The sequence below is a fragment of the Marmota monax genome, unplaced genomic scaffold (genome assembly GCF_021218885.2).
Source record: "Marmota monax isolate L192 unplaced genomic scaffold, Marmota_monax_Labrador192_F-V1.1 WCK01_AAM20220418_F8-fsc00040, whole genome shotgun sequence".
Classification (NCBI taxonomy): domain Eukaryota; kingdom Metazoa; phylum Chordata; class Mammalia; order Rodentia; family Sciuridae; genus Marmota; species Marmota monax.
The window spans coordinates 11,668,013-11,695,127 of record NW_026692782.1 but is presented as its reverse complement, the minus strand read 5'-3'; the positions used below and the strand labels follow the sequence as shown (position 1 = coordinate 11,695,127).

The 27,115-nt window shown below is 36.0% G+C and overlaps 1 protein-coding gene across 2 annotated transcripts in view; it reads right to left on the bottom strand.

Annotated features, from left to right (window-relative positions):
• Positions 1-27,115, bottom strand: part of Ppp3cc (protein phosphatase 3 catalytic subunit gamma) — a 72,278-nt gene that overhangs the window by 24,033 nt on the left and 21,130 nt on the right. For both annotated transcript variants that reach the window (XM_046447681.2, XM_046447680.2), the window contains exons 2-6: positions 22,153-22,350; positions 21,696-21,820; positions 18,248-18,359; positions 8,611-8,756; positions 7,137-7,276 (exon numbers count right to left, since the gene is read on the bottom strand). In XM_046447681.2, coding sequence (XP_046303637.1) covers positions 7,137-7,276; positions 8,611-8,756; positions 18,248-18,359; positions 21,696-21,820; positions 22,153-22,350 — 721 coding nt within the window. The remainder of the gene's footprint in view (positions 1-7,136; positions 7,277-8,610; positions 8,757-18,247; positions 18,360-21,695; positions 21,821-22,152; positions 22,351-27,115) is intronic.

The window sequence follows — 27,115 nt, the reverse complement described above, 5'->3', positions numbered from 1 at the left end:
TTGCTGAGGCTGGCTTTGAACATTCGATTCTCCTGTCTCAGCTTCCCAAGCCGCTGGGATTACTGGCATGCACCACCGCACTGGACCTTTATCTTTTAATTTTTTCATCTTAACCTATAACTATAACAATATTAACACAGCACCAAAACTACTCTTTTTTTCTCTTTATCATGTATAATTATTATTTTTTATTGTTGCTCCAAACATTACAATGATCTTGACATATCATATATCATACACTTGATTCAAATGGGATATGAATTCTTATTTTTCCCACGTGTACAGATTGCAGGATCACATTGGTTATACAGCCATGTTTATACATACTGCCATACTAGTGTCTGTTGTATTCTGCTTCCCTTCCTATCCCCTTCCTATCCCCCCTCCTCTCCCCTCCCCTCCCATCATCTCTCTCTACCCCATCTACTGTAACTCATTTCTCTCTCTTTTTTTCCCTTCCCCCTCACACCATCTTATATGTAATTTTATATAACAATGAGGGTCTCCTTCCATTTTCCATGCAATTCCCCTTCTCTCTCCCATTCCCTCCTACCTCTCGCCCCTGTTTACTGGTAATCTTCTTCTCATGCTCTTCCTCCCTGCTCTGTTTTGAGTCGCCTCCCCCCTTATATTAAAGAAGACATTCGGCATTTGTTTTTTAGGGATTGACTAACTTCACTTAGCATAATCTGCTCTAATGCCATCCATTTCCCTGCAAATGCCATGATTTTGTTATTTTTTAGTGCTGAGTAATATTCCATTGTGTATAAATGCATTTTTTTATATCCATTCATCTATTGAAGGGCATCTAGGTTGGTTCCACAGTCTAGCTATTGTGAATTGTGCTGCTATGAATATTGACGTAGCTGTATCTCTGTAGTATGTTCTTTTCAGGTCTTTTGGGAATAGTCTGAGAAGGGGAATAGCAGGGTCGAATGGTGGTTACATTCCCAGCTTTCCAAAGAATCTCCATACTGCTTTCCAAATTGGCCGGACCAATTTGCAGTCCCACCAGCAATTACAAGTGTACCCTTTTCCCCACATCCTCGCCAGCACTTGCCAAAACTACTCTTGATTATAAAAAGTATCATAGCAGCGAGCATGTGTATTTGTGTGTACATGTTTGTATGTGAGATACAGCAGATGCTACAAACAGCATTCATGATTTCTTCAGCCATCAGATTACTAAACTGTTAGAAAACAAAAGGATCTACTTATAGCTTCACTAATAATATCAATACCAAGACAATATTATACAGGAATATTTCAATAGTAGATGTAAATATTACAGTCAAACACATTCTAATGAAAGATATGATATCTGTTCATACTCCTAACATAGTCTTAGTACTACTATCTTTCTGAATGATGAACACCTGATAAGAAGAGCTGGAGAACACAATTAACTTGGAATTATTCAGGTGTTAATTATTAAGTTTATTTTTTAAAAAAATCTTTATTTCTCATTATGCGCATTAAAAATAGACTGTAGGGGACATCATCAAGATAGCATAATAGAAAGTCCTCAGCCCCCGTGCCTGCACAGAAACAGCAATTTGCAGCCATTCATAGACAAAGTGATTATGTGAGTATGTTAGGATCTAGGTAGGAGGTTGTGAAATCTTGGTGGAGCCAATACTGAGGAGGAGTGCTTACAGAAGGAAAGTACTTCCCCAAACCCTGGTCTCCACCACAGACCCAGAGATAGACTGTCCCTCTATGGATGTAGCTCCAGTCCTGCTAGCAGCACTACCCTCTTAGGTCCTTGAAAGTAGTGATGACAATTTACACCCCCAGTAACAGAGACCAAATTGCAGACCTGAAGCATCCCTACCACCAAGGTATAGCTCTGCTATACTGTGGCCCAGAGGCAACCCTGCTTTTCCAGAGACCTGATGGGAGCCACCCCTGTCATACTGCTGACTGGACCCAAACACTGATCTCAATCAGCCCTCTGACCCAGTTTGACTTCCATTCTACTGAGTTCCAGAGGTGGTCCTCCAAGGACCTGACAGGAGATATGCCTGTCCTTGCTCCCAGTAGTAAGCCTGCCAAATGTGGAACTACTGCAGCCCTTTGACCCAGCTCCATCCCTGCTCAACCATGATCCCAGGTCAGTCCAGCACTGACACCAATGCAAGTCTACACGAATCATAAAGAATCAAGCAAACACTACACTACTAATAAGGAACTATTAAAGCTCTAATAAATGACACCAGAGATATGACAGTCATGAATTACATGACAAAGAATTCAAGTTAATAATCTGAAAGAAGCTCAGTGAGCTACAAGAAAACACAGACAACTAAATGAAATCAGAAAAACCATACATGAACCAACCAAGATGTTAATAAAGAGACAAAAATAATTAACAAAGATTTAGCTAACAGAAATCCTGGAACAAAAGAGCAAAATGACTAATTGAAAAATAAAAACAGAGTGCTTCCATAGTAAAATCAGTTGTGCAGAAGAAAAGAATTAGTGAACTCAAAGACAGGTCATTTGAAATTATCCAGTTAAAGGAACAAAAAGAGTATAGAAAGTATAGAGACTTCTGGGGGCAGCATTCTGCATAGGCATTTTGAGAGTTCAAGGAGAATATAGAGGGGAAAGGGGGCAGAAAGCTTATTTAAAGAAAAAAAATGGCTGAACATTTCTCAAATCTATAAAGGGAAATAGATATCACAACTCATGAAGCCGAAAGGTCTCCAAATAAGTAAATCCAAAGATGTCTACACCAAGATGCATTATAATTAGTCAAAAGTCAAAAACAGGAGAATTTTGAAAGCAGCAAGAGGAAAACAGCTAGTTACAAATAAGAGAGCACTATCAGTGGATTTCTGAGAAGAAACTTTACAGGCAAGAAGAGAAGGGAATGATATGTTCAAATTAGTAATAGAAACAAACAAACAAACAAACAAAAAACCCTGACAACCAAAGTCTTAAAGGACTTTACCCAACAAAATGCTCTTTAAGAATGAAGGAGAGCTGGGAACAGTGACACATGCCTATAATTCTAGCGGCTCAGGAGACTGAGTTAGGAGGATTGCCAGCTCAAAGCCAGCCTCAGCAACTCAGCAAGGCCCAAAGCAATTCAGTGAGACCCTGCCTCTAAACTTAAAGAAATATAAAAAATGGCTGGTGATGTGGCTCAGTGGTTAAACATCTCTGGGTTAAATCCCTGATACCAAAAAAAAAAAAAGGAGATAGACAAATATTGAAGGAGATTGTTACCCCAGACCTGCCTTAAGAGAACTACTAAAGGGAATTACTCAAGTTAAAATAAAAAGACACTGAACAAGATGAAAACATATGAAAGTATAAATCTCACCACTAAAGGTAAATGCAAAGAAAAAACAAAATATTGTTATATTGTAGAGAAGACAGGAATGGCCTCCTCCTGTAAGACAAAATAGGCTTTAAAGAGCTGGGGTTGTGGCTCAGCATTAGAGTGCTTGCCTAGCATGGGTGAGGCCCTGGGTTCAATCCTCAGCACCACATAAAAATAAATTAATTAATTAAAGATATTGTGTCCAACTACAACTAAAAAAATGAATATTAAAAAAAACAGGCATTAAGTTGGAAATTGTTATGAGAGAAAACCCATACATAATCTGATTACAAAAAGGGAAAAGAACCTGAAGAGATGTTTGAATAAAGACATACAGACATAGCCAATAGGGATATTAAAAAATTCACAACATCACTCATCATAAAGGAAATAAAAATCAAAACCACAATAACATATCACAGCACACTTGTCAGATGGCTATACAAAAAAGACCAAAAAGTACTGGTAAGGATGCTGGAGAAAAAAGAATCTTTGGTTACTGCTGATAAGAAAGTAAATTAGTACAATTATTAAGGGAAACAGTATGGGAATTCCTTGAAAAATTAAAAAGAGAACTATCACATGATCCAGTAGTCCTATTTCTGGGTATATACCCCCCCCCAAAAGAAAGAAATTGGCACCTTGAAGATGTATCAGCACTTTCATGCTCAGTGTAGTATTACTCATAATAGCCAAGATACGGAAACAACCAAAGTGTGTGTGTGTGTGTGTGTGTGTGTGTGTAATTTAGTCTTAAAAGAAGAGACCTCTGCCATTCATAATGACATGGATAAATCTGAAGGACACTGTTAGATAAAATAAATCAGACACAAAAGAATAAATACTGTATATGACCTCACTTATATATGTAGAATCTAAACTAGTTGAATCTATAGAAGTAGAGGTTTTCAGGGGGTTACAGAGTTGAGTGAAAAGAGATGTCAGTCAGAGAACACAGTAGGACTTGGAGTGTAGCTCAGTAATAGCATGTTTAGTATGCACAAAGCCCTGTGCTCAGTTCCCAGCACCCAAATAAAGACAAAGAATACAAAGTTTGTTATAAATGATAAGTTCTAGAAATCCAATATACAGCATATATAAACTACAGTTAACAATACTGTACTGGTTGCTTGAAATTTGCTAAGAGGGTAGATCTTAAGTGCTCACCATATACACACAAAAAATGGTAACTATGTGAGGTGGAAGAATATGTTAATTTGGTTGAATATAATGACCATTTCACAATGTATATGAATATCTATTGTATACCTTAAATAAATACATTTTTTACTTTAAAATAATGCTAAATTTAGCACTGATAATGCTAAAAATGAATAAATAAAAGACTGCATACTCACATGATGTGGAATTTTAAAATATAAAAGGATATACAGTGAAATACCTCCTTTCTTCCCTGATAGATACCAATGTTCTTGATTTCTTGAATATTCTTTCAGAGATAATCTATTCAATTTCAGACAATTACATATGCATACTCCTCCCTTCCTTGCTTTTTAAAAAATGTTGGCAGATGGGCCAAACATGGTGGCAGGAGGATCACAGGTTCAAGGCCAGCCTCAACATCTTATCAAGGCTCTAAGCAAATTAAGGGAAACCCTGTCTCAAAAAAAAAAAAAAAAAAAATTAAAAGGGCTGGGATGTGACTCTCTGGTAAAGTGCCCCTGGGGTTCAATCCCTAGTACAAAAAAAACAAAAAACAAAAAAAACCCAGAAATGTTGGAAGGTGGTATATAGTATTAAATACTGTACTTCATCTCTTTATATTAGTGATTATTTTACATCAGTACACAAAGAGTTTATTTCTTTTTCTCTTTTTAAAAACTGGCCTCATATTATTGTCTTGTTCGGATTTACCATAATTTACGTATCTAGTCTTCTATTGAACATTCAGGTTATTTTCAACCTTTCAGCACAAATAAAACAAGGAATAAACTTGCATATACATCTCATACACATGCAAATAGAACTGAGTCTCATTATTTGAAATAGCTATAATTTGCTTTGAAATCTGAATTAGTGAATAATGAACCATTAGAAAAATACTAGAGACCTCCAGTCATAGCACTTTCATTAATCAATTAATACATAACCTTGTGTTGGATGAGTTTCTATGCAGACACTTTATTTAAACACACTGTTAATTCATTGACTTTGAACTCCACCATAACACATGTCTGAACAAAGTTTATCTATCTCATACATTTTCTCTGAAAGGCACAACACAGCCTTTTCCTGGGCACATTAGACAACATTCAGCACTATGCTTGGAGGTCATTTTAAACAGCAAAATCACTAACAAGAAACATAAAAAGACAAAAAATATTGTCCTTAATAGACTGCCAAAAAAGTACTTGTTTATAATAGGAGAGCTGAATCCAGAAAGCAGAACATTACCTTAAGAGTTAACTTTAGCAGAGAACATGTTTGCGAGGCAACTCAAATTTTTTGTCCCTCTGAATAGTGCATACCTATGAATGACTATGAAAGCTCTATGAGCACTGATTTTAGGATTACAAATAAAGCTTAGTGAGTAGAATTCACAAACATGGAATCTGCAAACAGTGAGGATTGACTACCTATCCACAAGATTAAATTTTAGAATCAAAGGCATTTACAATTGAAAGATATAGTCAAGTTGATCACCACAGAAATAGTACCAATTTACATTTTGTCAACAATAAGCAAGTATTATGCTCTTCAAGCAAAGTAAAAAGAAGAAAAATTTAAATGATTTTATCACATAAGTTACAGATAAGGTTGGCAGGGAGGAATACAAAAAGGTTCTCTAGAAGAATGTCAAAACTAATGGCAAAATTGAGTCTTCTTGTGTGTGTATTGACCAAATACATATATTGTTCATCACAATAAAATATTCAGATTAAAATAATTTCTATTTCAAACTTCCTTATATCTTCTGATTTTTTAAAATCTTTTTCTTTCTTTAGTACTGGAGATGGAACTCAGGGGCACTGTACCAATGAGCTATAGCCCCAGTCCTTTTTAATTCTTATTTTGAGACAGGGTCTCACTAAGTTGCTGAGGCTGGCCTTGAACTTGGGATCCCCCTGCCTCAGCTTCCTGAGTTGCTGGGATTAAGGTATGTGCACCATTCTCAGCTGTATCTCCTGATTTTTAAGTGACAAACTAGAATGAAAGGTCCCATGTGAGACTTAGGACAATAGCCAACTTCCAGGAAATGTCCTGGGCTTAGATCACAATGTACTGTTCTTTTTATATCTTTGTCTGTACTAGAGGTTCCAAAAGCTGGAAAGCTCTTAAAAGCATAACAGGATTCCCTTGTCCCAGAACTACTGAATCAGAATCTCTAGGGGAAATAGCCAAGATATCTTTATTTTTATAAAAGTGTATAGATGTTTAGGAACAAACAATATATATCACTTTGGGTCAGATGGCAATACCAAAGCACTGAAAGATGTCCAACCATGTCAGGTATATTATACTTCTTAGGGCAAAATAAGTAAGAAAATATTAAACAGACAAGAATTTTCTGCCTTCTATTAAGAAATTAAATAGAAGTCCCTAAACTTAATATGTTTGAGATTCAATTTTTTTTAAATATTTATTTTTTAGTTGTAGTTGGACACAATATCTTTGTTTTATTTATTTATTTTTACGTGGTGCTGAGGATTGAACTCAGGGCCTCACACACACAAGGTGAGCGCTCTACTGCTGAGCCACAACCCCAGCCCAAGATTTAAATTTTTAAAAACAATTTGATAAAATGTATTTATTTCATAATTTTCTACTTTGAAGATTAGCTTACCTGAAAAAATAAGAGCACCCTCGGACAGTGTTGTGGGTATAGTGCTCCAATGTCTTTTCATTGCCATAATCCTCTGAAGGATCAGACCAAAGCAGGTCACACACTGGCCCAAAGGCAGGAGGTTCAATAAACCTGTCTAACTGGAAGACACACAAAAGCCAAAAGAAAAAAAGTCAGGAAAGCAAAAGAGCTCTTGGAAGAAGATGGGTCAAAAAACAAAAAACACTTATAGGAATCTATTAGGAGAGAAGGCAGTAAGCCGCTAAAGGATTTTCCTACAAGAAAATGAGCCTTTAAAAAATTTCAGATTCACAATTTTTAATATTTTTCTGTAATAAATATTTATAGATATCCCTGCCATCTGCCCACACTACAGAAAAGGACTCCTTAAATCCTACATTGAAGGCAGTGATCACTCAGTTATATGAGATCAATCAGTCTCAAGACATTACTTTGAAAAGACTGGGTATGGTTAATTCCAGTTGCCTGCAGATCAGAAGTTTTGGCATCGTTGTGTTCAGTTCATTCCAATGGAGTTTCCTTTATTTTGAAAGAGCACTAGTTTTCTTATGATAGGGCTTTTATTCTTCCTATTCTATGCAGTGAAGGGATTTCAATATCAGTTATTAACTTAGGTTTTGAAGTCTCTGTTGCTTTAGCTAAAAGAACAAAAACCAAAAGAACAGAAGCAATAGAATAGCTGGGTGACAAGAAAAGCCTTTTGCTGAGTTAAGGGGAGCTTTTTATTAATACAATTGATTCTGAATGGGTAAATCCAAGATTAACTATGTAAAAGAGACAGCCAAGCAGCAGAAAAGCCAGGGCCCACAGACACACAGTTATGAGGTGACTGAATTCAGAGAACACAGTTTATAAACAGAAAAATCTTTAGTTTCAGTACCTATGTAAGAGAACTAAGAGAATACAAAAGTAGAGAAGAGAAAGATTGTCATATAGAACAATGAAGCAAACAAACATTGGTCCTCTGCTTTCAGTCATGAAGACAGAGAATCTTGGAAATAATCACCATGTAAATCAAGTGCAGCAATTAAACTATATCATCTACAATGTCAAAATCAGTGAATTCAGAGTCCTAAGACCATCCATTCCAACATCTTCATTTCACCAAGAAAATGTGCCAAGAGGTTGAGTGGGTCAGGTTACATAATTAATGGTAGGACTGGGATTCTTTACAACCTTGGTTTCTTTCCTTCTATACTGTGGTAATTCAGTTTCAGAGCTACACTCTAAAAATATTATGCTTCTAATCAGTAAAAGCAGATTTAATAAAAAATGAGATAAAATCTCTGGTAAATATATATCAAAATATTAAATGTAGTTATCTTGCAATGATAAGACCACAGGTATTTTCTTAATTTTGATTGTATCTTAAAGATTTTAGCTAAAGATTTATTGGCTGACTGCAATAAAGAAACAAAATTTTTAAAAATAATAATAATAAAAGATTACTTACTTTCCTAATGTCATCTAAACACGTAATTTCAGGTGACATTCCTCCATGTACACAGAGAAACTGCTGGTTTAAGAGGGCTGCAAGAGGAAGACAGTCAAATGTGTCCATACACGCATCATACACCTCTTCCGAATATTTGATTCGACCTGCCAAAAAAAGGGGAAAAGTCCAAAGGATAAGTCAGAGGAGTATGGAGCTATTTTAAAGCCATTTATTTTAGTCAAATTTGAAACTATAATCATCTTTGTAAAGATATTTTTGAAGAGTCATAAAGGGTTCACAAAACCTCACTCCCCTGTGACCCTGGATTAACTTTTGAGCTTTGTTGCCTTGGAAAACTGGTAAGGTGGGTCGGGATTGTGGCTCAGTGGTAGAGTGCTTGCCTACATGCATGATGCACGGGGTTTGGCCCCTTGCACCTCATAAACAAATAAAATAAAAGTTAAAAAAAAAAAAAACTGAAGGTGACTGTTAGCTATCTTCTTAGGCCACATTACTTGTGGTAAAAATTACCCAATTACCTGTCAGGAAGCTACAGCTTTGAGCTCTTCTGAGGGTGGTGACTCATAACTGGTTAAGTCCCTTTTGGGACCCTGAAAGTTCTGACATAAAGCTTTTAAAAGAGATACTGTCGGTTGTGATGCATGAGGCTTCTAAGTCATGTGGCTCCCTGATCTGCCTAGTGTGGATCCTATTTGCTTGCACTTGAGCTGTGACTTTGCTGGGGAAATAGTGGCAAGAGAAACAGAAAGCTCTGGACTGCTGTCTGCACTCCTATGAGGACAATAACATCATTGAAAATTAGTGTCAGCTGTGGCCCTTCCTGACCCACATCCTAAGTAGACGGAGGCCAAGCATGGACTGTGGTAGTCTTATGAGTTGAATATTTTATTGTCCCCCCTCAGTTCTGGAGACTGAATTCAGGGGTGCTGAACCACCGAGCTATATCACCAGCCCTTTTAATTTACTAAATTGCTAAAGCTGGTTTCAAAATTTGTGATCTTCCTGCCTTAGCCTCCCAAATTGCTGGGATTATAGGTGTGCACCACTGTGCCCAGCTTTATTGGGTCTTAAAAGATTTCCCAAAGGTATTGAAGATATATAAGTGGAAATTTAAGAGACATCAGTAAAAGATCGATAATCTTTCTGAGCATGATTTTTTAAGATCTGTAGTAAATTACATCCTGAACCTATTATTTAGAAATATTTGGTTAATGAATTGTATTTTCATCTGGTTGTCAGGCTGGGGCTATAGAATAAGAAAACATTCCAGTGGGCACAAGGCGGTGTCCACAATGTTCCAGGAAGGAAAGGTCATGAAATATGGGTTTTTTAAAGAGAAACTGAAAGATGGGCTTTTTTTTAAGAGAAAAGGAACATTTTTTTTTTCCTTCTTTGGTGCTATGGTTTGGATATGGTTTGTGTGTGTCCCTCAAGGGTTCATGCGCTGGATGCCTGGTCCCCAGGATGAGGATATTAAGAGAAGGTAAGTGAACTTTAAGAGGAGAATCTTGAAAAGGTGGAGCCTAGCCAGGTGTGGTAGTATATACCAATAATTCCAGTAAAGCAGGATGATCACAAGTTCAAGGCCATCTTTGGTACTTTTTTTTGGGGGGGGAGGGTATCAGGAATTGAACACAAGGACACTTAACTACTGAGCCACATCTCCAACCTTTTTAAAATTTTTTTTTATTTTGAGGCAGGGTCTCACTAGGTTGCTTACAGCCTTGCTAAGTTGTTAAAGCTGTCTTCAAACCTGCCATCCTCCTGCTTCAGCCTCTAGAGCTGTTGGGATTATAGGCATGCATCATCAAGCCTAGCCCTAATCATTATTTTAAAGTAAAATATTTAACAGCAGAACCAAATAACTAAAAATATAATTCCCAAAGGTTAAATTAGCTGATTTAAGAGCAGTGTTTTCTTAAAAAAATTTAAGATATATCCCATAAAACAATTATTTCTATAATGAAGGAAAAATGAGTCGCAACCACAGGATCACACAAGTTCTAACTGGCATTAACATGCATCACTATCAAAACAAAAATTTTAACAAAATTCTTTGAAAGCAATTTTGAAAGTCAGCACTAGTTGCAAGAAACAATTACCTGGTCTAGTCGTTGATTACTTTTCTTTAAATTTTTTATTTGCTTTTATTTATTTTTTTTAAAAAACAGGCAATTCATTGATGTGGTTCAAAATAAAAATGCTATAAGGTCCACAGTGCCTCCTGTCCCCTCTCCACAGGCACCCAGTATTCATTTCCTGGGTATCTTTACAAAGATATTCTCTGCATATGCAAGCAGATAAGAAGATATGTAAGTACTATTCTCTTTTCACAGATTCCTTTTGTTTTCTCCAAAAATGGTAGCTGTTCTGATCTTGCTTTTATTACCTAATAATATCTTTTGTGTGTGTTTTTCTTGGAATTGAATCCATGGGTGCTCTACCACTGAGCTATAGCCCCAGACTTTTTTATTTTTTATTTTGAGACAGGATCTTGCTAAGTTGCTGAGGCTGAACTTGAACTTTCAATTTTCCTGCCTCTTAGACTCCTGAGCAGCTAGGAACACAGGAATGCACTACCACATCCTAATAGCATATTTTGAAGATCATACAACATCTTAACATGACGGAATTAAGAATATGCCATCCTAAAATATGCTGCTCTGCATTGACTATTTTGAGTTAAAGGCACCTGAAAAACAGTAGGTGCAAGAAGATCACTCTGACTTTCATCTATTTCTTAAAAGCAGGAGATGAAATTTCTGGTGAAAGACACCCTTTCTACACTAAAAGGAAACTAACATTGTGATCAAGGATGAGAAATAGAGATCCAGAGAATTCTGTACAGACCTCGTTAAAATAACCTGTAGTGGACTGGGATGTAGCTCAGTGGTAGAGTATATGCTTAGCATGTACAAGGCCCCAGTTTCAATAAAAACAAAAAACCAAAACAACAACAACAGCAGCAACAAAAAACAACTCTTATCTTCTAGCCTCCCCATAAAATTTAGTTACTTTTCCACAACTTGGTACTCTGTCCAATTCATTATACATGTAATATTCAACTCTTAGAAAGGCTAGCATGTCATGTAAGCCTTATTTTAAACAAACATACGTGCGTTTCTCCTATTGATCAGTCTTGTCAATTTAAAAAAATTGATAAAGATGCTAAGATGGTAATGGTAAAATTTTGCCTAAATGGAGCTTAATAATTATTATTTTTAAATATCTACAAATTATTTCACTTCATGGATATACCACCATCTAACCAGACCGGTCTTTTCCTACTCTAAATAATGTTGCAATGAACAATGACTAATGATGCTCACTTTTGAAAAAGATCAGAAATTATTGCTTGTCATAGCAATACTATTTTCATTAACAGAATTACCAGAGTTTTCGGAACTTGTCAGCAAGCCATCAAAAGATGGCCCAACTGAACAACTATAGAACTTTGAACCCAGAATTATGAGATGAAATTATAAAATGGGTTTCTCCAATAAAAAATAGTTTTGCAAGTAGAAAGGATATGTCAAAAACCAACTGTTACACTTTTCTTTGTTACTCAAATTATCTCTGAATTTGAACACAAGGAAAAAAGAAAAAAAAAGATAAAAAAAATCTCCACAGTATAAAGCAATTTTAAGAATTGATACAAGACTCCACACACATCCTTTAAAAACATTAACAAGACTGCAAGATTGCAGCTGTACAATCTAAATCTAAGCACCACTTAACAGTAATTATAAGGTACTGATTCTAAAAGCCACAGCAGCAGTTTAAGAGACAGGCTTATCAGTAAAGACACCCATACAAAACAAAAGCCTCTTTCCTTATATAGGAATAGAAATTTAAATTTTCACTTGAATATGTGTGCTTGTTCCAAGATTTATTAATATTTCAGTTGGAACATTAGAATGAAAGAGAAGGATATCTTGATAGACAAGAGAAAAGTAAAGCAACTGGGTTAAAACTACATTAAAGAAGGCTAGGGGTGTAGCTCAATGGCAGCACACTTGCTTAGCATGCATGGGGCCCTGGGTTCAATCACCAGTATCCAAAAAAAAAAAAAAGCCTAAAACTACATTAAAGCATGAGAAAAGCAAATAAAACCTGATGTAGAAAATTCTGTGTGAAAGGAGATACTTAAAATGTTTCCTAAACCTATTGTTCATTGTTTTAAAAATATTTTAAACCAAATATGCTTATCAAAAAAGAACTCCAAACAGGGCACAGTGGCAAACATCTGTAATCCCAGTGGCTTAGGAGGCTGAAGCAGGAAGGACAAGTTCAAAGCCAGCCTCAGCAACTTAGCAGCAAGGCCCTAAGCAACTTAGCAAGACCTTGTCTCTAAATAAATTATAAAAATGGCTGGGGATGTGGCTCAGTGATTAAGTACCCCTGGGGTTCAGTCCCTGGTACAAAAATAAAATAAAGTAACTTCGAGTTTAATCCCCAGTACCAAAACAATCAAACAACAACAAAGTTCTGATAAAACAGAGAAAGAGGAGATAAAATGTCACTTAAAAATCTGAACCTTAAGCTGGACATGGTGATGCATGCCTGAAGTCCCAGGTACTAGGGAGGCTGAGGCAGAAGGACAGTGTGGACAGTGTAAGACCAGCCTGGGCAACACAGTGAGACCCATTTCAAATGTAACAAAACAAAGGCCAACCTGAATCTTAATTCAGAAGAAAGGCATCCCCAGGCATATTTATTCATCATTTATTTACTTCTAAATAATACAAGCTGACTCTATCAAGTATTATACTCCAGGGTCTTTGTTAACAGATTTAATACACAAGATTTAATTTTTCCCCTAAGAAATAGACGTGATGAGAAATATCCTAATATTTGTTTTAGAAAACCAGTGTAAAATATTTCAAATTTTAAAAACATTTGGCGAAATGGTTCCCAAATGATAAATAGTAGAAGCTTTTTAAAACTTTGCAATAGTCATTTTTTTAAATTTTTTTATTGTTGGTTGTTCAAAACATTACAAATTTCTTGATATATCATATTTCACACTTTGATTCAAGTGGGTTATGAACTCCCATTTTTACCCCATATACAGATTTCAGAATCACATCAGTTACACATCCATTGATTTACATATTGCCATACTAGTGTCTGTTGTGTTCTGCTGCCTTTCCTATCCTCTACTATCCCCCCACCCCTCCTCTCCCCTCCCCTCTTCTCTCTCTACCCCCTCTACTGTCATTCATTTGTCCCCCTTATATTATTTTTCCCTTTCCCCTCACTTCCTCTTGTATATACTTTTGTATAACCCTGAGGGTCTCCTTCCATTTCCATGCAATTTCCCTTCTCTCTCCCTTTCCCTCACACCTCTCATCCCTATTTAATGTTAATCTTCTTCTCCTGCTCTTCGTCCTTACTCTGTTCTTAGTTACTCTCCTTATATCAAAGAAGACATTTGGCATTTGTTTTTTAGGGATTGGCTAGCTTCATTTAGCATAATCTGCTCTAATGCCATCCATTTCCCTGCAAATTCTATGATTTTGTCATTTTTTAATGCAGAGTAATACTCCATTGTGTATAAATGCCACATTTTTTTATCCATTCGTCTATTGAAGGGCATCTAGGTTGGTTCCACAGTCTTGCTATTGTGAATTGTGCTGCTTGCAATAGTCATTTTAAAACAATAACACACAGTAAAATTACTAGGAGTGCTTTAAAAAGCCTTTTAAATGTTTATGTCCAAATTGGGTAATTTTCAAAAACAGGTTTGAAAAAAATAAAAGTAGTACATGGTGGAAGTAAAAAATGATTCAAATAGTACTAAAGAGGATATAAAGTTAAAAGCATAAGTCCTCCTGACACAGCATCCAGAGGTGATTGCTATTTAACCATTTCTTCTGAGCTGGGGATGCTGGCAAATGCCTGTAATCCCAGCAACTCAGGAGGCTGAGGCAGGAAGATCACAGTTTTGAGGACAGCCTTGGCAATTTAGTGAGACCCTGTCTCAAAAAAATAAAAAGGGTTGGGAGTGTGGTTCAGTGGTTGAGCACCCCTGGATTCAATCTCCAGTACCAGAAAACAAAGTTTCTTCTCTGCAGGGTATACATGGTCTGCTAATGGCTTCTCTTACCTAACGATTTATCCATCATCTCCCCATAATATATACATAGAACTCTTAGTGTTTAAATAAAGGCCTAGTATTCCATTTTTAAAAATGCATTATCACTTATTTAATCAGTCCCTACTGACATTTAGGTCATCTGTTGTTTTACAATGAACACTGCAATGAACATCCCTATCTTATCATTTTGTCCATGTATCTATGTAGAATTCTAAAATGACCTGTAATGACCTACACGCTGTGAAACTGAATATAATGGAACTCTCATGATTATGTTCCAATATATGAGGGAAAAAAATCATGGCACGTGGGCCTGACCTAATTAGGTGGGTCTTTTAAAAGAAAAGGGCTTTCTCCAGCTGGCTAATGGCAGAATTCAAAGATGCATTTGAGCCTAGAAGAAAGCAAAACATCCATACTGGGCATAACATGGGGGACTGAATGTCAAGGACCTGCAAGTAATCTCTAGAAGTTAAGAGCAATAACAAGTCAAAAGGTAGAAAGAAAATGAGAACCTTAATCCTGCAGTTGCAAGGACTGGCAACAACTAGTGACCTTAGAGAAAGACTCCTTAATTTTAGCTCAGTGAATTCAGCCATGCTGTACCTGAACTTCTGACCTACCCTTACTCTTAGATAATAAATGTGCTTTTTTAAGTCACTAAATTTATATTAATTGTTTTACGGCATTAAATATGTTATGCAATCTACATGATAATTTTTGGTCGGCGAAGGTACCAAGGATTGAACCCAGGGGTGCTTAAGCACTGAGCCACATCCCCAGCCCTTTTTGATGTTTCATTTTGAGACAGAATCTTGCTAAACTGCTTAGTCTTGCTAAATTGCTGAGTCTGGCTTTGAATTTGTGGTCCTCCTGCCTCAGCCTCCTGAGCTGCTGGGATTTCAGGAGAGTGTGACAGTGCCTGGCCTGAAAGATAAATTCTTACAAAGTAAAAATGCTAATAAAATTTTTATAGATATTGCAAACTGTTCTCTAAATACTCACACCAATTTAAACATCCACCAATGGTAGATCTACTTGTTAAAAATCTTTCTGTTGATTCACCAGGGCTGTTATGATCTGCATCTTGCCCAAATGCAGTTGACTTTTCTATCAGAAGGAGTTTTTAAAAAGTATTATTACTCTAAAATTTCTTTCAATAGCAACAACCTTTCCTTTCAGGCTTTCCAAGGAAGGAGGCTGCCATCTCACATCTAGTTGCAACTGGCAACAAGCATTAATACGAGCATATGAAACACTATCCAGTGAGTTCTATGGACCAGCACAGGGTTCTGGGGGCTCAATAAACTCCAAGTTTCTGAAAAATAATTTAAAAGTTTTAAACTTGAATATTTTGAGGGCAATAAAACTTTACATATTTTATAATGTATTATTTCAAGATAATAATCTCAGAAGAAAAATCTGAATAGGACACAAAGTGAAATCCATGATCAAAATATCAACTATATTAACATAGTATTTAAGCATATTAAGGATTATTCAGGGAAAGGGGTAGATTTTAGAGCCAGGTGAAGCCAGCGTGGTGGTGTATGCCTGTTGTCTCAGCTACTTGGGAGGCTGAGACTGGAGAATTACAAATTCAAGGACAGTTAGGCAAGGTAGTAAAATAGTGAGACATCTTGAAAAAACAAAACAAAAATTAATTAATTAATTAATTAAAAACCTACCACCAACAACAAAAATAAAAAACAGAACAAAATAAAGCCAGATGGGACCAGAGAGATTTAGTTTAGCTTCCTTGTTTACAGAGAACATGCTAGGCCAGGACGGTGGCACATGCCTGTAATCCCAGCAGCTTGGAGGCTGAGGCAGGAGGATCGAAAGTTCAAAGCCACCTCAGCAAAGAAGTGAGGCCCTAAAGCAACTCAGTGTGGCTCTGTCCCTAAAATATAAAAAAGGGCTGGGGATGTGGCTCAGTAGTTAAGCACTCCTGGGTTCAATCTCTGGTGCCAAAAAAAAAAAGAAGAAGAAAAAAAGAAGACTACAACCCAGATAGGGAAAGTCACTAGTTCAAAGGTTCAAGATCCTGTGCCTGGTTGAGTTGGTTGGTCAGTGGCTCTTGGTTAGAACCCTCCAATGTGGGCGTAAACTGTGCATCTTCCTCAATTTTGGAGTCCCAAAATCCTGCAAAAGTTTGGGTGATCCTTCAATCCAAAAAAAGAGAGTCTTCCTCAACTTTCATCTTGGAGTTTTCTAGCAGCTTCTGGTAGCTGTGGCCTGAACTGAACTGAACCTGTGGCCCTCTTGTTAGTGGGCAGGGACCCCAAATGCAGAGCAGTTCCAACATGCAGTTTGCTGGCTCCTGGCCTCCTGATCATTCCCTGGTTTGTTTTTAAATTAGCTAGTAATGTTTTAATTTAAAAAAAAAAATCCACTTTCATTAAAACTTTTTTTTATATTATTGTATTAATAGTTGAAAACAACCTAAGCTCCCTTCAATTGTTACTAAATTGAATACACACAATAGGGCATTAATAAGATGGAGTACTTAAAAAATATTAAAATAACATTATAAAATCATGATTTAAAAATATATATAACAATACTGAAAATGCTATTATGTTAAGTGAAAAGATAAATTTATTTAACAGTATAAGCCAGGCATGGTGGCAAGAATCTCTTCCATCTCAGTTGTTCAGGAGTCTGAGGTCAGTCTGAGCAACACAGCCAGACCCAGTATCAAAAATCAAAACAAAAACCCAGTGTAAGTAATAAAAGCCAATTTTTATTTTATTTATTTTATTTTTTAGTTGTAGTTGGACACAATGCCTTTATTTTTTATAATGTGGTGCTGAAGATCAAACCCAGGGCCCTGCACATGCCAGGTGAGCACTCTACTGCTAAGCCACAACCCAGCCCAAGCCAAATTTTATTTTAAAAATATACATAGATAAACGTATTTCAATTACTTCATAACAGATTTTTATTTAGAGAGAAAAAAGGCCAAAAAACTATATTCCAATTAGTGAGATCGTGATTATTTCTAAATGGGGTAATTACAGATAATTTTTATCTTCTCTGTGTTTTCCAACTATCCAACATTTATTAGTTTATAAACATGAGGGGATCCAGGCATAGTGGCGCACTCCTATAATCCCAGTGGCTCAAGAGGCTGAGGCAGGAGAATCACAAGTATAAAGCTAGCAATAGCTAGGTGCTGAGCAACTCAGTGAGACCCTGTCCCTAAACAAAATACAAAATAGGGCTGGGGATGTGGCTCAGTGGTCGAATGTCCCTGAGTTCAATACCCTGTACCAAAAAAAAAGGTGGGGGGTACTCAAAAGTTCTTTTCAAAATAAATAATAAATATTTATCCTCCTAAAAGGAGGATCTTAGAGGACTCTTAGTTTTTACCAGGAAAAAATAAATTTGAGTGGTACTCAAAAAACATTTGAGTTCTACTGATGTTTTTTCCCTTTATATTTGATTCACTTTTTAAATTTTTTTATTTGATTCACTTTGGAACAGGCTAAAGAATAATTAAAAAGACTCCAGAGAAATGAAAATACTTACATTCCTGTTTGAAGGTGAAATATTCTGTAAGATGCCTGCATTCATGATTTCCTCGAAGCAGAAACAATGTTTTAGGATGATTAATCTTTAAACTCCATAAATACAGCACACACTACAAGACAAATTAAAGGATAAAATTTCTTTTTGACACGTTATATAAATCCAAGTTTGGACATAACTTTCCTATGTTCATATATAATACACAACAGTAAAACTCTGTATCATGTACAACTAAAAGAATATGATCCTAATTAGAATAAGTTACACTCTATGTATGTTTAATATGTCAAAATACACTCTACCATCATGTATATCTAAAAAGAACAAATAAAAAACTGAAAGTGGCTTGCTATATTAGCTCCAAGGTGCAAAATAAAATCAACTTTTGAATGTATAGATATGCTTGTTGCCATAGAATCTGAAAGAGAATAGCATACAGAAAACCTCCCCTTAATGTTTCCATAGTTTATGTAAATATGTAGACCTCTGACAAAGCCACTCACACACATACATATTTTAGTCACAAAAAGGAATATATAAGCCAGGCGTGGAGGTGACCACCCCTGGTTTAATTCCCTGTACAAAAAATTTTTAAAAAATTATACACACACACACACACACATAAAATGATTCCAATTTTCTTTTAAAAAATTTAGAAACATAAAGGAAGGGAAAAAAATAAAGTATTAATGATGATTATTTCTGATTTTTAGAAGGTTTTTGTTTTCTTAGATTCTGTATCTCCAAATTTTTCTACAAAAAATGAACTATTTGTAATAAAAAATACATTCAGGATTCCACAATCTTATTTTCATCCATTTGACAAAAACATCATACTTATGGCTATCAAGGGAATGGTAAAAAAAATTATTTTTCATTTACATACTTGTATCATGTTGGACTAAGCTGTAGCCTATAGAATTTATAATCTTAGTAGTTTATAAATCTAGTGACTTCCAACTGAAATTAGATATATCCCACAATTCAGTTTTGAAACTGATACAGCACTGTCACCTTCCAGTTTCAATTCATAGATCTCTTAAGTTATTCCAGAAAAACCCTTTCAAAGTTAGCCAACATCAAATAACAGAATAAATCCATAAAGAAACTATGAGTTATTAATATTCATTCAACAAATAATGCATAGCTACTGTGTGTGAGGAGACTTGCTAGGTCTCAATATGAAGAATATTGAAGATAATTAAACCAGTGTTTTTCATATTATACTGAAAGATCTTTCATATCTGTATATCTCTATAAGACTGTCCAGGGGCTGGAGTTGTAGCTCAGTGGTAGAGCGCTTGTCTCATAAGTGTGAGGCACTGCGTTTAATTCCCAGCACCACAATATCATAATAAGCAAAGTAAAATAAAGGTCCATCAACAACTAAAAAAATACTAAAAAAAAAAAAAAAGACTATCAGGTTCTTAAGAGAACATGAATTCTTTTTTTTTTTTTTCCCCAGTACTGGGGATTGAACTCAGGGCCTAGTACATGCTAGGCAAGTATTCTGCCACTTAGCTATACTTCCAGCTCATGATTTTTATTCACACAGCCTGTCAGAGTTGGCACTCAGGAAATTTTGTTGATTTGTGAGGAAAAAATTCTCTGAATACAGCATAGGTGTACAAAAAGCATTGCATATTTTAAAAAAAATTAGTTGTAGTTGGACACAATACCTTTATTTTTATTTGTTTATTTTTATATGGTGCTGAGGATCGAACCCAGCGCCTCGTACATGCCAGGCAAGCACTCTACCACTGGGCCACAACCTCAGCCCCCAGGCAATGCATATTTTTTACATGTGCTATATTAAATGAATTAAAACTACTTTTAAATTATGAGTTAACAATAAGAAGATAATGTGACCTAATAGTTATGTTTAACAAGATGTCTCATTAATTAAAATGACTAAGAGTTTGGTAAAAAATCAAATTAAAAAAATTAAAAGCTCTTCAGCCTCTGAAACCTCATCTTATAATTACACAAAGACATAAACTTTCAATGTGTCTTTCAAACATTCATATTTTTGACTTATTGTCTACTGAAACACAGTAGCAACAGGGAAGCTTTTCAGTGACAGCCCATGATGAACTCCACCTATCTCTAGTGCCTTAATTTAGACACTGTGGACATTAACTGAGCAGCAGGAGAACTTGCAGCAGGGAAAGGGCAAAGGGCACTTATTTTCTTAGTTCATACCATTAACTTTTGTCCTCACATTTGCACTAAATTAATTTTATGCAATAAAATAACACTGAACTTCTCTGATTCATGAAATTAGACTGCAAATCTAATTAAAGAGTAAAATTAATTAATTTTGCTGTTTATTTTTCCTTGAGCTTCAAAAAAATGACACTGCTTTGGTTGACCATTGGGTGAAAAAGATGACTTGTATTCAGGAATGATGCTACATGAAAAACCAACTGTTCACCTCCAGGGACATATGCAGGACACTGAGATTCTCATACTATAAGGGGCCAAGCAGGACTAAAGGCAGCACAAGAGCAAGCGGACTCAATTTCTCATCCCGTGCTTCTTCTGGAGCACATTACAAATTCAAATAGCCACACTATTTCAAAAGCTACTGTACTTTTATTTGCCAAGCATACAGAGTTCACTCAATGGACATTAAATATGAATGTATGGTGATTCCACTGTACTCCAAACCTTGCATTAGGTTCTACAGTAGTTTTGTCTCTTATACATAAAAGCTTATATTAGTTTTTAATTCTAACCATGTTCCTATAGTTCAATTTTCAAAATATATAAAAGCAAGTTGTGAATTTTCATTAAGTTAACTGCAATTCACTTTTTCCCTTCAATGAACATTTATTAGGGGTTTACTATGTACAACAGTATTAGAAATTATACCTACAAAAAGCTAAGTGCCTACTTATTTACCATTGGCCGTTAATCTAAGAGTTCATTGTAGCTCGGCAGTTTATGATCTTATAATTAAGGTCAGCTAATTCAATCCCTGTTTAAGGGAAAAGCAATTTACGTCACTTATATGCAGCAAGTACACTACCTTCAAAAAGGAAAGGTTGATAAAAATTAAATTTATTTTCAAAATTGGGTTAATATAGTCTTATATGCCAGGTTTTCTTCTTTTTTAAAAAAATAGTTTTTTTAATTGTAGATAGACACAATACCTCTCTTTTATTTATTTATTTTTATGTGATGCCAAGGATCGAAGCGAGTGCCTCACACATGCCAGACACATTTGCTACCACAACCCCAGCCCCTATATGCAGGTTTTATAATGATAGAAAAAGGAATAGTCTTTTTCTGTCAATGGAAAACATTTATTTTTTTAACTGTTGAAGTAATAAAGTTTATATAAATTTTACCAGTGTTAACATTTTAATTTCTTCTACCAAAGAATGAAAAGCAAATCTTTTTAATGGTAACATGATAGCTCCAACATAGCTGGTTTCATTTTTACCTCTATACTGAAATAGCCTCTGTCCACATAGTCACCCAGAAAGAGGTAGCGTGTGTTACTCGGTGATCCCCCTACTTCAAACAACTTCATCAGGTCAAAGAACTGTCCATGAACATCACCACACACTAGGCAAAAAACAAATAATGTAAAGTGAAAATTTATGTCTTAGAAAAAAAAAGGCATTACACCAACATGGATTACAGTTTAACTAATTTAAGTCACTTTTGACTGGACTGCTATGTAATGGTAGTCAATATATTGATATGAAATATTCCCACTAAGAATGTTAGTCATTTAAAATTACATTTCTTCAAGGACCAACAAACATTCTAATTAATCCTAACACAAACACTATCTCAAAATTCACAGAAAAAAATTATCATACCACCTTTAAGTTTGTAATCATTTCTCAAAATTAGCTCAAATCTAAGTGTAACCCTGGAAGTACTTTACATACCAGTGATTGGAGCTTCCACTTCTATCATAGTTTTCTCTTGTCTCAGAATGGCAGCCCCATCATTGATTATCTTCAAGGCTACTTCCTCTTCCACTCGGCCTTCCTTAACCAAATGGTTTTTCAAAATATCAATTTTAGGTTTCCCATTCTCAAACACTTCCTTCAAAGTAAGCCGTTTGGTCGGAGGAAAGGGAACAGCTAGAATGAGAAAAAAGTAATTTAAAATAAAATGTATAGATAACAACCATGAACGCAGTTCCTTTATGTGACAAATTAATTTCGATAAATCACTGTAATTTCACATCCACAGCACCAGAACTACGTGAAAAAAAATTCTAAGATACTGTACATCATAAATGATTAATTATAATTTTTAAAAAGATCACAATTTGAGCTGGGGATGTAGTTCAGTGGTAAGAATGCTTGCTTGCCTAGCATGTGCAACATGCAGGGTTCCATCCTCAGAACCACAAGACAAGAAAGAAAGAGGGTCAAGTCAAAAGTCAAAAACTTTTGTACAAATATGATATTTTACAATACAAATATGATCAACTTGAAGGTGGTTCAGGAAATAAATGAAAAGTAAAACAAGGAACTAGATGATATGACTATCTTTATCTTTCTATCTATGGAAAAAGTATTTAAAATGAAATTGGTTAAAACAAATGGAAGAAAAACAATCTTTTTTGGGGGGATACCAGGGATTGAATCCAGGGGTTCTTAACCACTGAACCACATCGCCCTCCCCTTTTTAAATTTTATTTAGTGAGAGGGTCTCGCTGAGTTGCTTAGGGCCTCAATAAACTGCTGAAGCTGGCTTTGAACTCACAACCCTCCTGCCTCAGTTTCCAGAGCCACTGGGATTATGGGCATCTGCCACCTCCCCCACCCCCCTCACCCCCCCCCACCCCCCACCGAAAGAAAGCAATCTTAACACCAAATTAGCATTTATTTCTTCTATAGAATTGAGCTAATAAAACCATATGTTTTAGAAGTCTGACTCCAGTTCCTGATCAGGGCAACCACAGATGTATACTTTATTCTTAAAGATAGTTACCCATTGCTTTGTATTACTGATAACAAGGAGAACACTAAAAATGAGATGCAAGGTCTGAAAAACATCTGCTGTAGTGACAGAGCACAAACTTGAGAAGAACAGACACAGCAATTCTGATTGTGTTTTCTAATCTGGAAATGGAACAACTAGCAATAGATATGTAGACAGATATAGATAAATGTAGATATAGATAGATAGATAAAGATAGATATAGATATATAATCCCAGCAACTCAAGAGGCTAAGGCCTGTCTGGGCAATTTAGCAAGACCTTGTCTCAAAATAAAAAAGAAAAGTGCTTAGTGGCAAAGCACCTTCCTACCAAGTGCGAGGCCCTAGATACAATCCAATATAATCCCTGGTATCACACACACACAAAAAGACTACATTTTACTTTTATTTTCCCTCCCCTTCTTCAGTGTTAGGATTTCAACCCAACCTTGCTCACAGATCGGCAAGTACTCTACCACTGAGCTACACTCCACCAGCCCAAAAGCTACATTTAATCTAATTCCTTGTAGATGATTTCAGAAAACCAGCAGTCCTCTGAAAATGCAATCCAAAGACTAGGCAAGTAGAAGATTCTACATTGAATCATTTCTTCTTCTTTTTTTTTTAACTTTTTGGATGATTTATTAATTAAAATGCAGTTTATAAAAATTTTATTTGCAATCACTCTTGATTTATATAATGAACAAAATGAAATGATAAATTTGAAAACTATATGTTGAAATCATAATTAAAATATTTTAATCTACACTTATTATAAAATCTCTCTGTAGTTACTATAACATCAAAACTCTCTGTAGTTATTAAAGTCTACACAAGTGGAATGGAATTATTTTCTTTCATTTTATGATCTATTACACCCTGGTCATTTCATAAGAACAGTTTATTTTGATATTACATTTAATATAGAAATATAGACAACCTGAGAGATATGTACCATTATAAAATGTAGGGCATTAGCAGTGCATTTCAGAGAAGCAACAATTAAGAAGACTCATTACTTCTATTTCCATATGTGTTAGGTAGGATATAATCTCTGTTAGTCTTCTAAAGTGACGTGATCTTTCTTATCCACGTCTGAGTTTTCCAAAGTCACATTTTTTTGGTTCATTCATTCATTCATTCATTCACCTAACAAAGCTCACTTTGCAAGTGGATGAAGCAACTCCTCCTTACTGAGCAGAAATATTCCCTCCAGATCAAAGCCAGGAGAAATAGCCTCTGCCTTTGCCCAAGACCCTGTTAGAAAGTTTTGGTAACACCATACTATGAGTGCCTAGCCCTTGCTTTGGCTGCAGTTTGGTATAGAATGATTTTTCTTTGGGTTTATCCACTGCTGTAATGTGCCCCCAAAACTTTCCTGTTGAAAATTAGTCATGGGGGCTGTTGTATCCACCGAAAACTGAAAAATAAATATTAAAAAATTCTCTCTCTCCCCCCCCCTCCAAAAAAAAAAAAAAAGAAAAGAAAAAAGAAAATCAGTCATGGATGAATGTGAGTTTTACCACAAGACTCATGGTTTTGCTTTGAGTCCCACCAGGACTAATCTCTCTCAATATTTTCTGTTAACTGAAAAATTCCTCCTTCAACAGTTTTAAAGAACTGATCCTTCAACCTAAATGGTTTTATGAACTTCCTTTCATGTAACATAACCAAGCTTTTGGAATCATTTCTCTGTGGGAGGCCATCCTCACACTGATCTGTGTGTCAGAGCTTTCCCCACCCTTCTCCAGGTCCGAGGGCTTGTCCGTGCAGAGGCGCATCTGGCCACTGCTCTGAAGACCCAATCATCGCCCCTGACCTTGGGATGCTGTCCCCCTTAATCTTCATTGAATGGGATTTTCCCTGGAATTTCTTGTTCCCCAATAAAAGATAAAAGTCCACTCCCTGGCGTGTGCGCGCCCCCGTCCCTCCCTCCCCCCCCTCCCCCTCCCTCCCTCCCCCTCTCTCTCTCTCTCTCTCTCTCTCTCTCTCTCTCTCTCTCCTCTTCAGTAACCTCGCTACCGCATTAGGTGGCTGGAAGTGGGAGCTAGGAGGAGCAGTCCTGGAGTGGTTTTAAAGGTAATTAGAGTCTTGTGTCTTTAATTCAAAACTCCCTAGTGTTTTCTCCCGGTTGGAACCTTCTTTCATGAAGCCAGCACCACCGGTTGCAGGCTACATTTCTCTGCGCATACTTAATTCACCTCTTTTTGGTTTGTGCACCGTGTTTCAGTATTGGGGCTCAAACCTTGTACCTCTCACATGCAAGCAAGGTAAGCATTAAGTTACATCCCTGTCCCATCCTCCTCCATTTTTTTTTTTTTTAGATAGGGTCTCCCTAAATTGCCCAGGTTGGCCTCTTAGCCTCAAACTTACCATCTTCTTGCCTTAACCTTGCAGTAGTTGGAATTATAGGTGTGTGCCACCGTGCCCAGGCCTCTTTATAGTTCTTAAACTTTTATTCTCAACTTCTAGCTAGCCAATCTATTTAACCCTGCAACCAAAACCTGCTTTAAAAAAAAATTGTCAATGGACCTTTATTTATTTATATGTGGTGCTAAGGATCGAACCCCGGGCCTCATACACGCTAGGGAAGAGCTCTATCTCTGAGCCATAACCCCAGCCCCAGACAAAAATTGTTGAAATCTACAATTCTGCTATCAAATGTTCATTTCAGACATAACAGACTCCTGCTCAACCTTTCTTCTTAAAATTCTTTGCCCCTCAAAAGTGTGGTCTGAGGATCAACGTGAAGCTTTTCAGAAACACAGAATAGCAGGTCCTCACTCAAACCTACAGAAATCAGAATATTTTAACGAGATCCTGAGGTGTCCATTCTGTCTAAGCACTATTCTAATTCACTTAATTCTTAACCCTGATGACATATTAGAATTACCTAGGAAACTTCTGATAATAAGATGCACTTTTCATTTTTAGAAATTCTGATCTAATTGGTTTTAGATTGATGGCTCAGAAATTGGTATTTTCAGAAATCTTTCCAGGTAATTCTACCGTGCAGCCTATTGTACAGAATGAGAACCACTGCTCTAATTTAATCAGAATAAATGCAATTTTCCCCTAATTTCATATCATTCTCAATTCTTATTTTTTTCTCAGCTTATCCTTCTTTAACTCTACAGCTATACTAACAAGGTAGTACTAGCCATATTTAAACTTAAATTTTAGTTAATTAAATTTAAATGAAATCTAAAATGTAGTTCCCCAGTTGTATTAGCCACATGTCAAGTGCTCAATAGTTTCATGCATCCAGTAACTAACATACTGGAGCCCACAAATCTAGAAGGACACTTCTATCCTGCAGGAAGCTCATGGACAGCACTGCTCTTGAGTATCTATTAAAAGCACAAGCATAAAGACTTAATCTGAGGGCTGTAGCTGTAGCTCAGTGGTAGAGCGCTTTACTAGCATGTGTGAGGCACTGGGTTCGATCCTTACCACCACACAAAAATAAACAAATAAAATAAAGTCATTCTGTCTGTCCATCTACAACTATTAAAAAAAAAAAGAGTTAATCTGAGCAAAGTCAACCAGAGAAGGAAATTGAAAACATAAAAACAAAAAGAAACACATTATTTAAAAAGAAAATTGAAGAGAAAAGTGTAAAAGCAGCTAAAATTAATGAAGCTCAAGAATGATCCAGGAGAGTACTTGGGGTTGAATGCAAGATAGTTGGCATTTTAATAATTTGTACTCTGGGCAACCTGTGCACCAAGTTCTTTCTTTTAGTTTTCTGAAATCATACTGGTTTAAAAATGAAAGTTTTAAGAAATTTGAGGGCTGGGGGTATAGTTCAATGGCAGAGCACTTGCCTACCATGCACAAAGTCCTGGGTTCAATCCCAGCACTGCCAAAAAAAAAAAAAAAAAAGAAAGAAAGAAATTGAAACCATAGTTTTAAA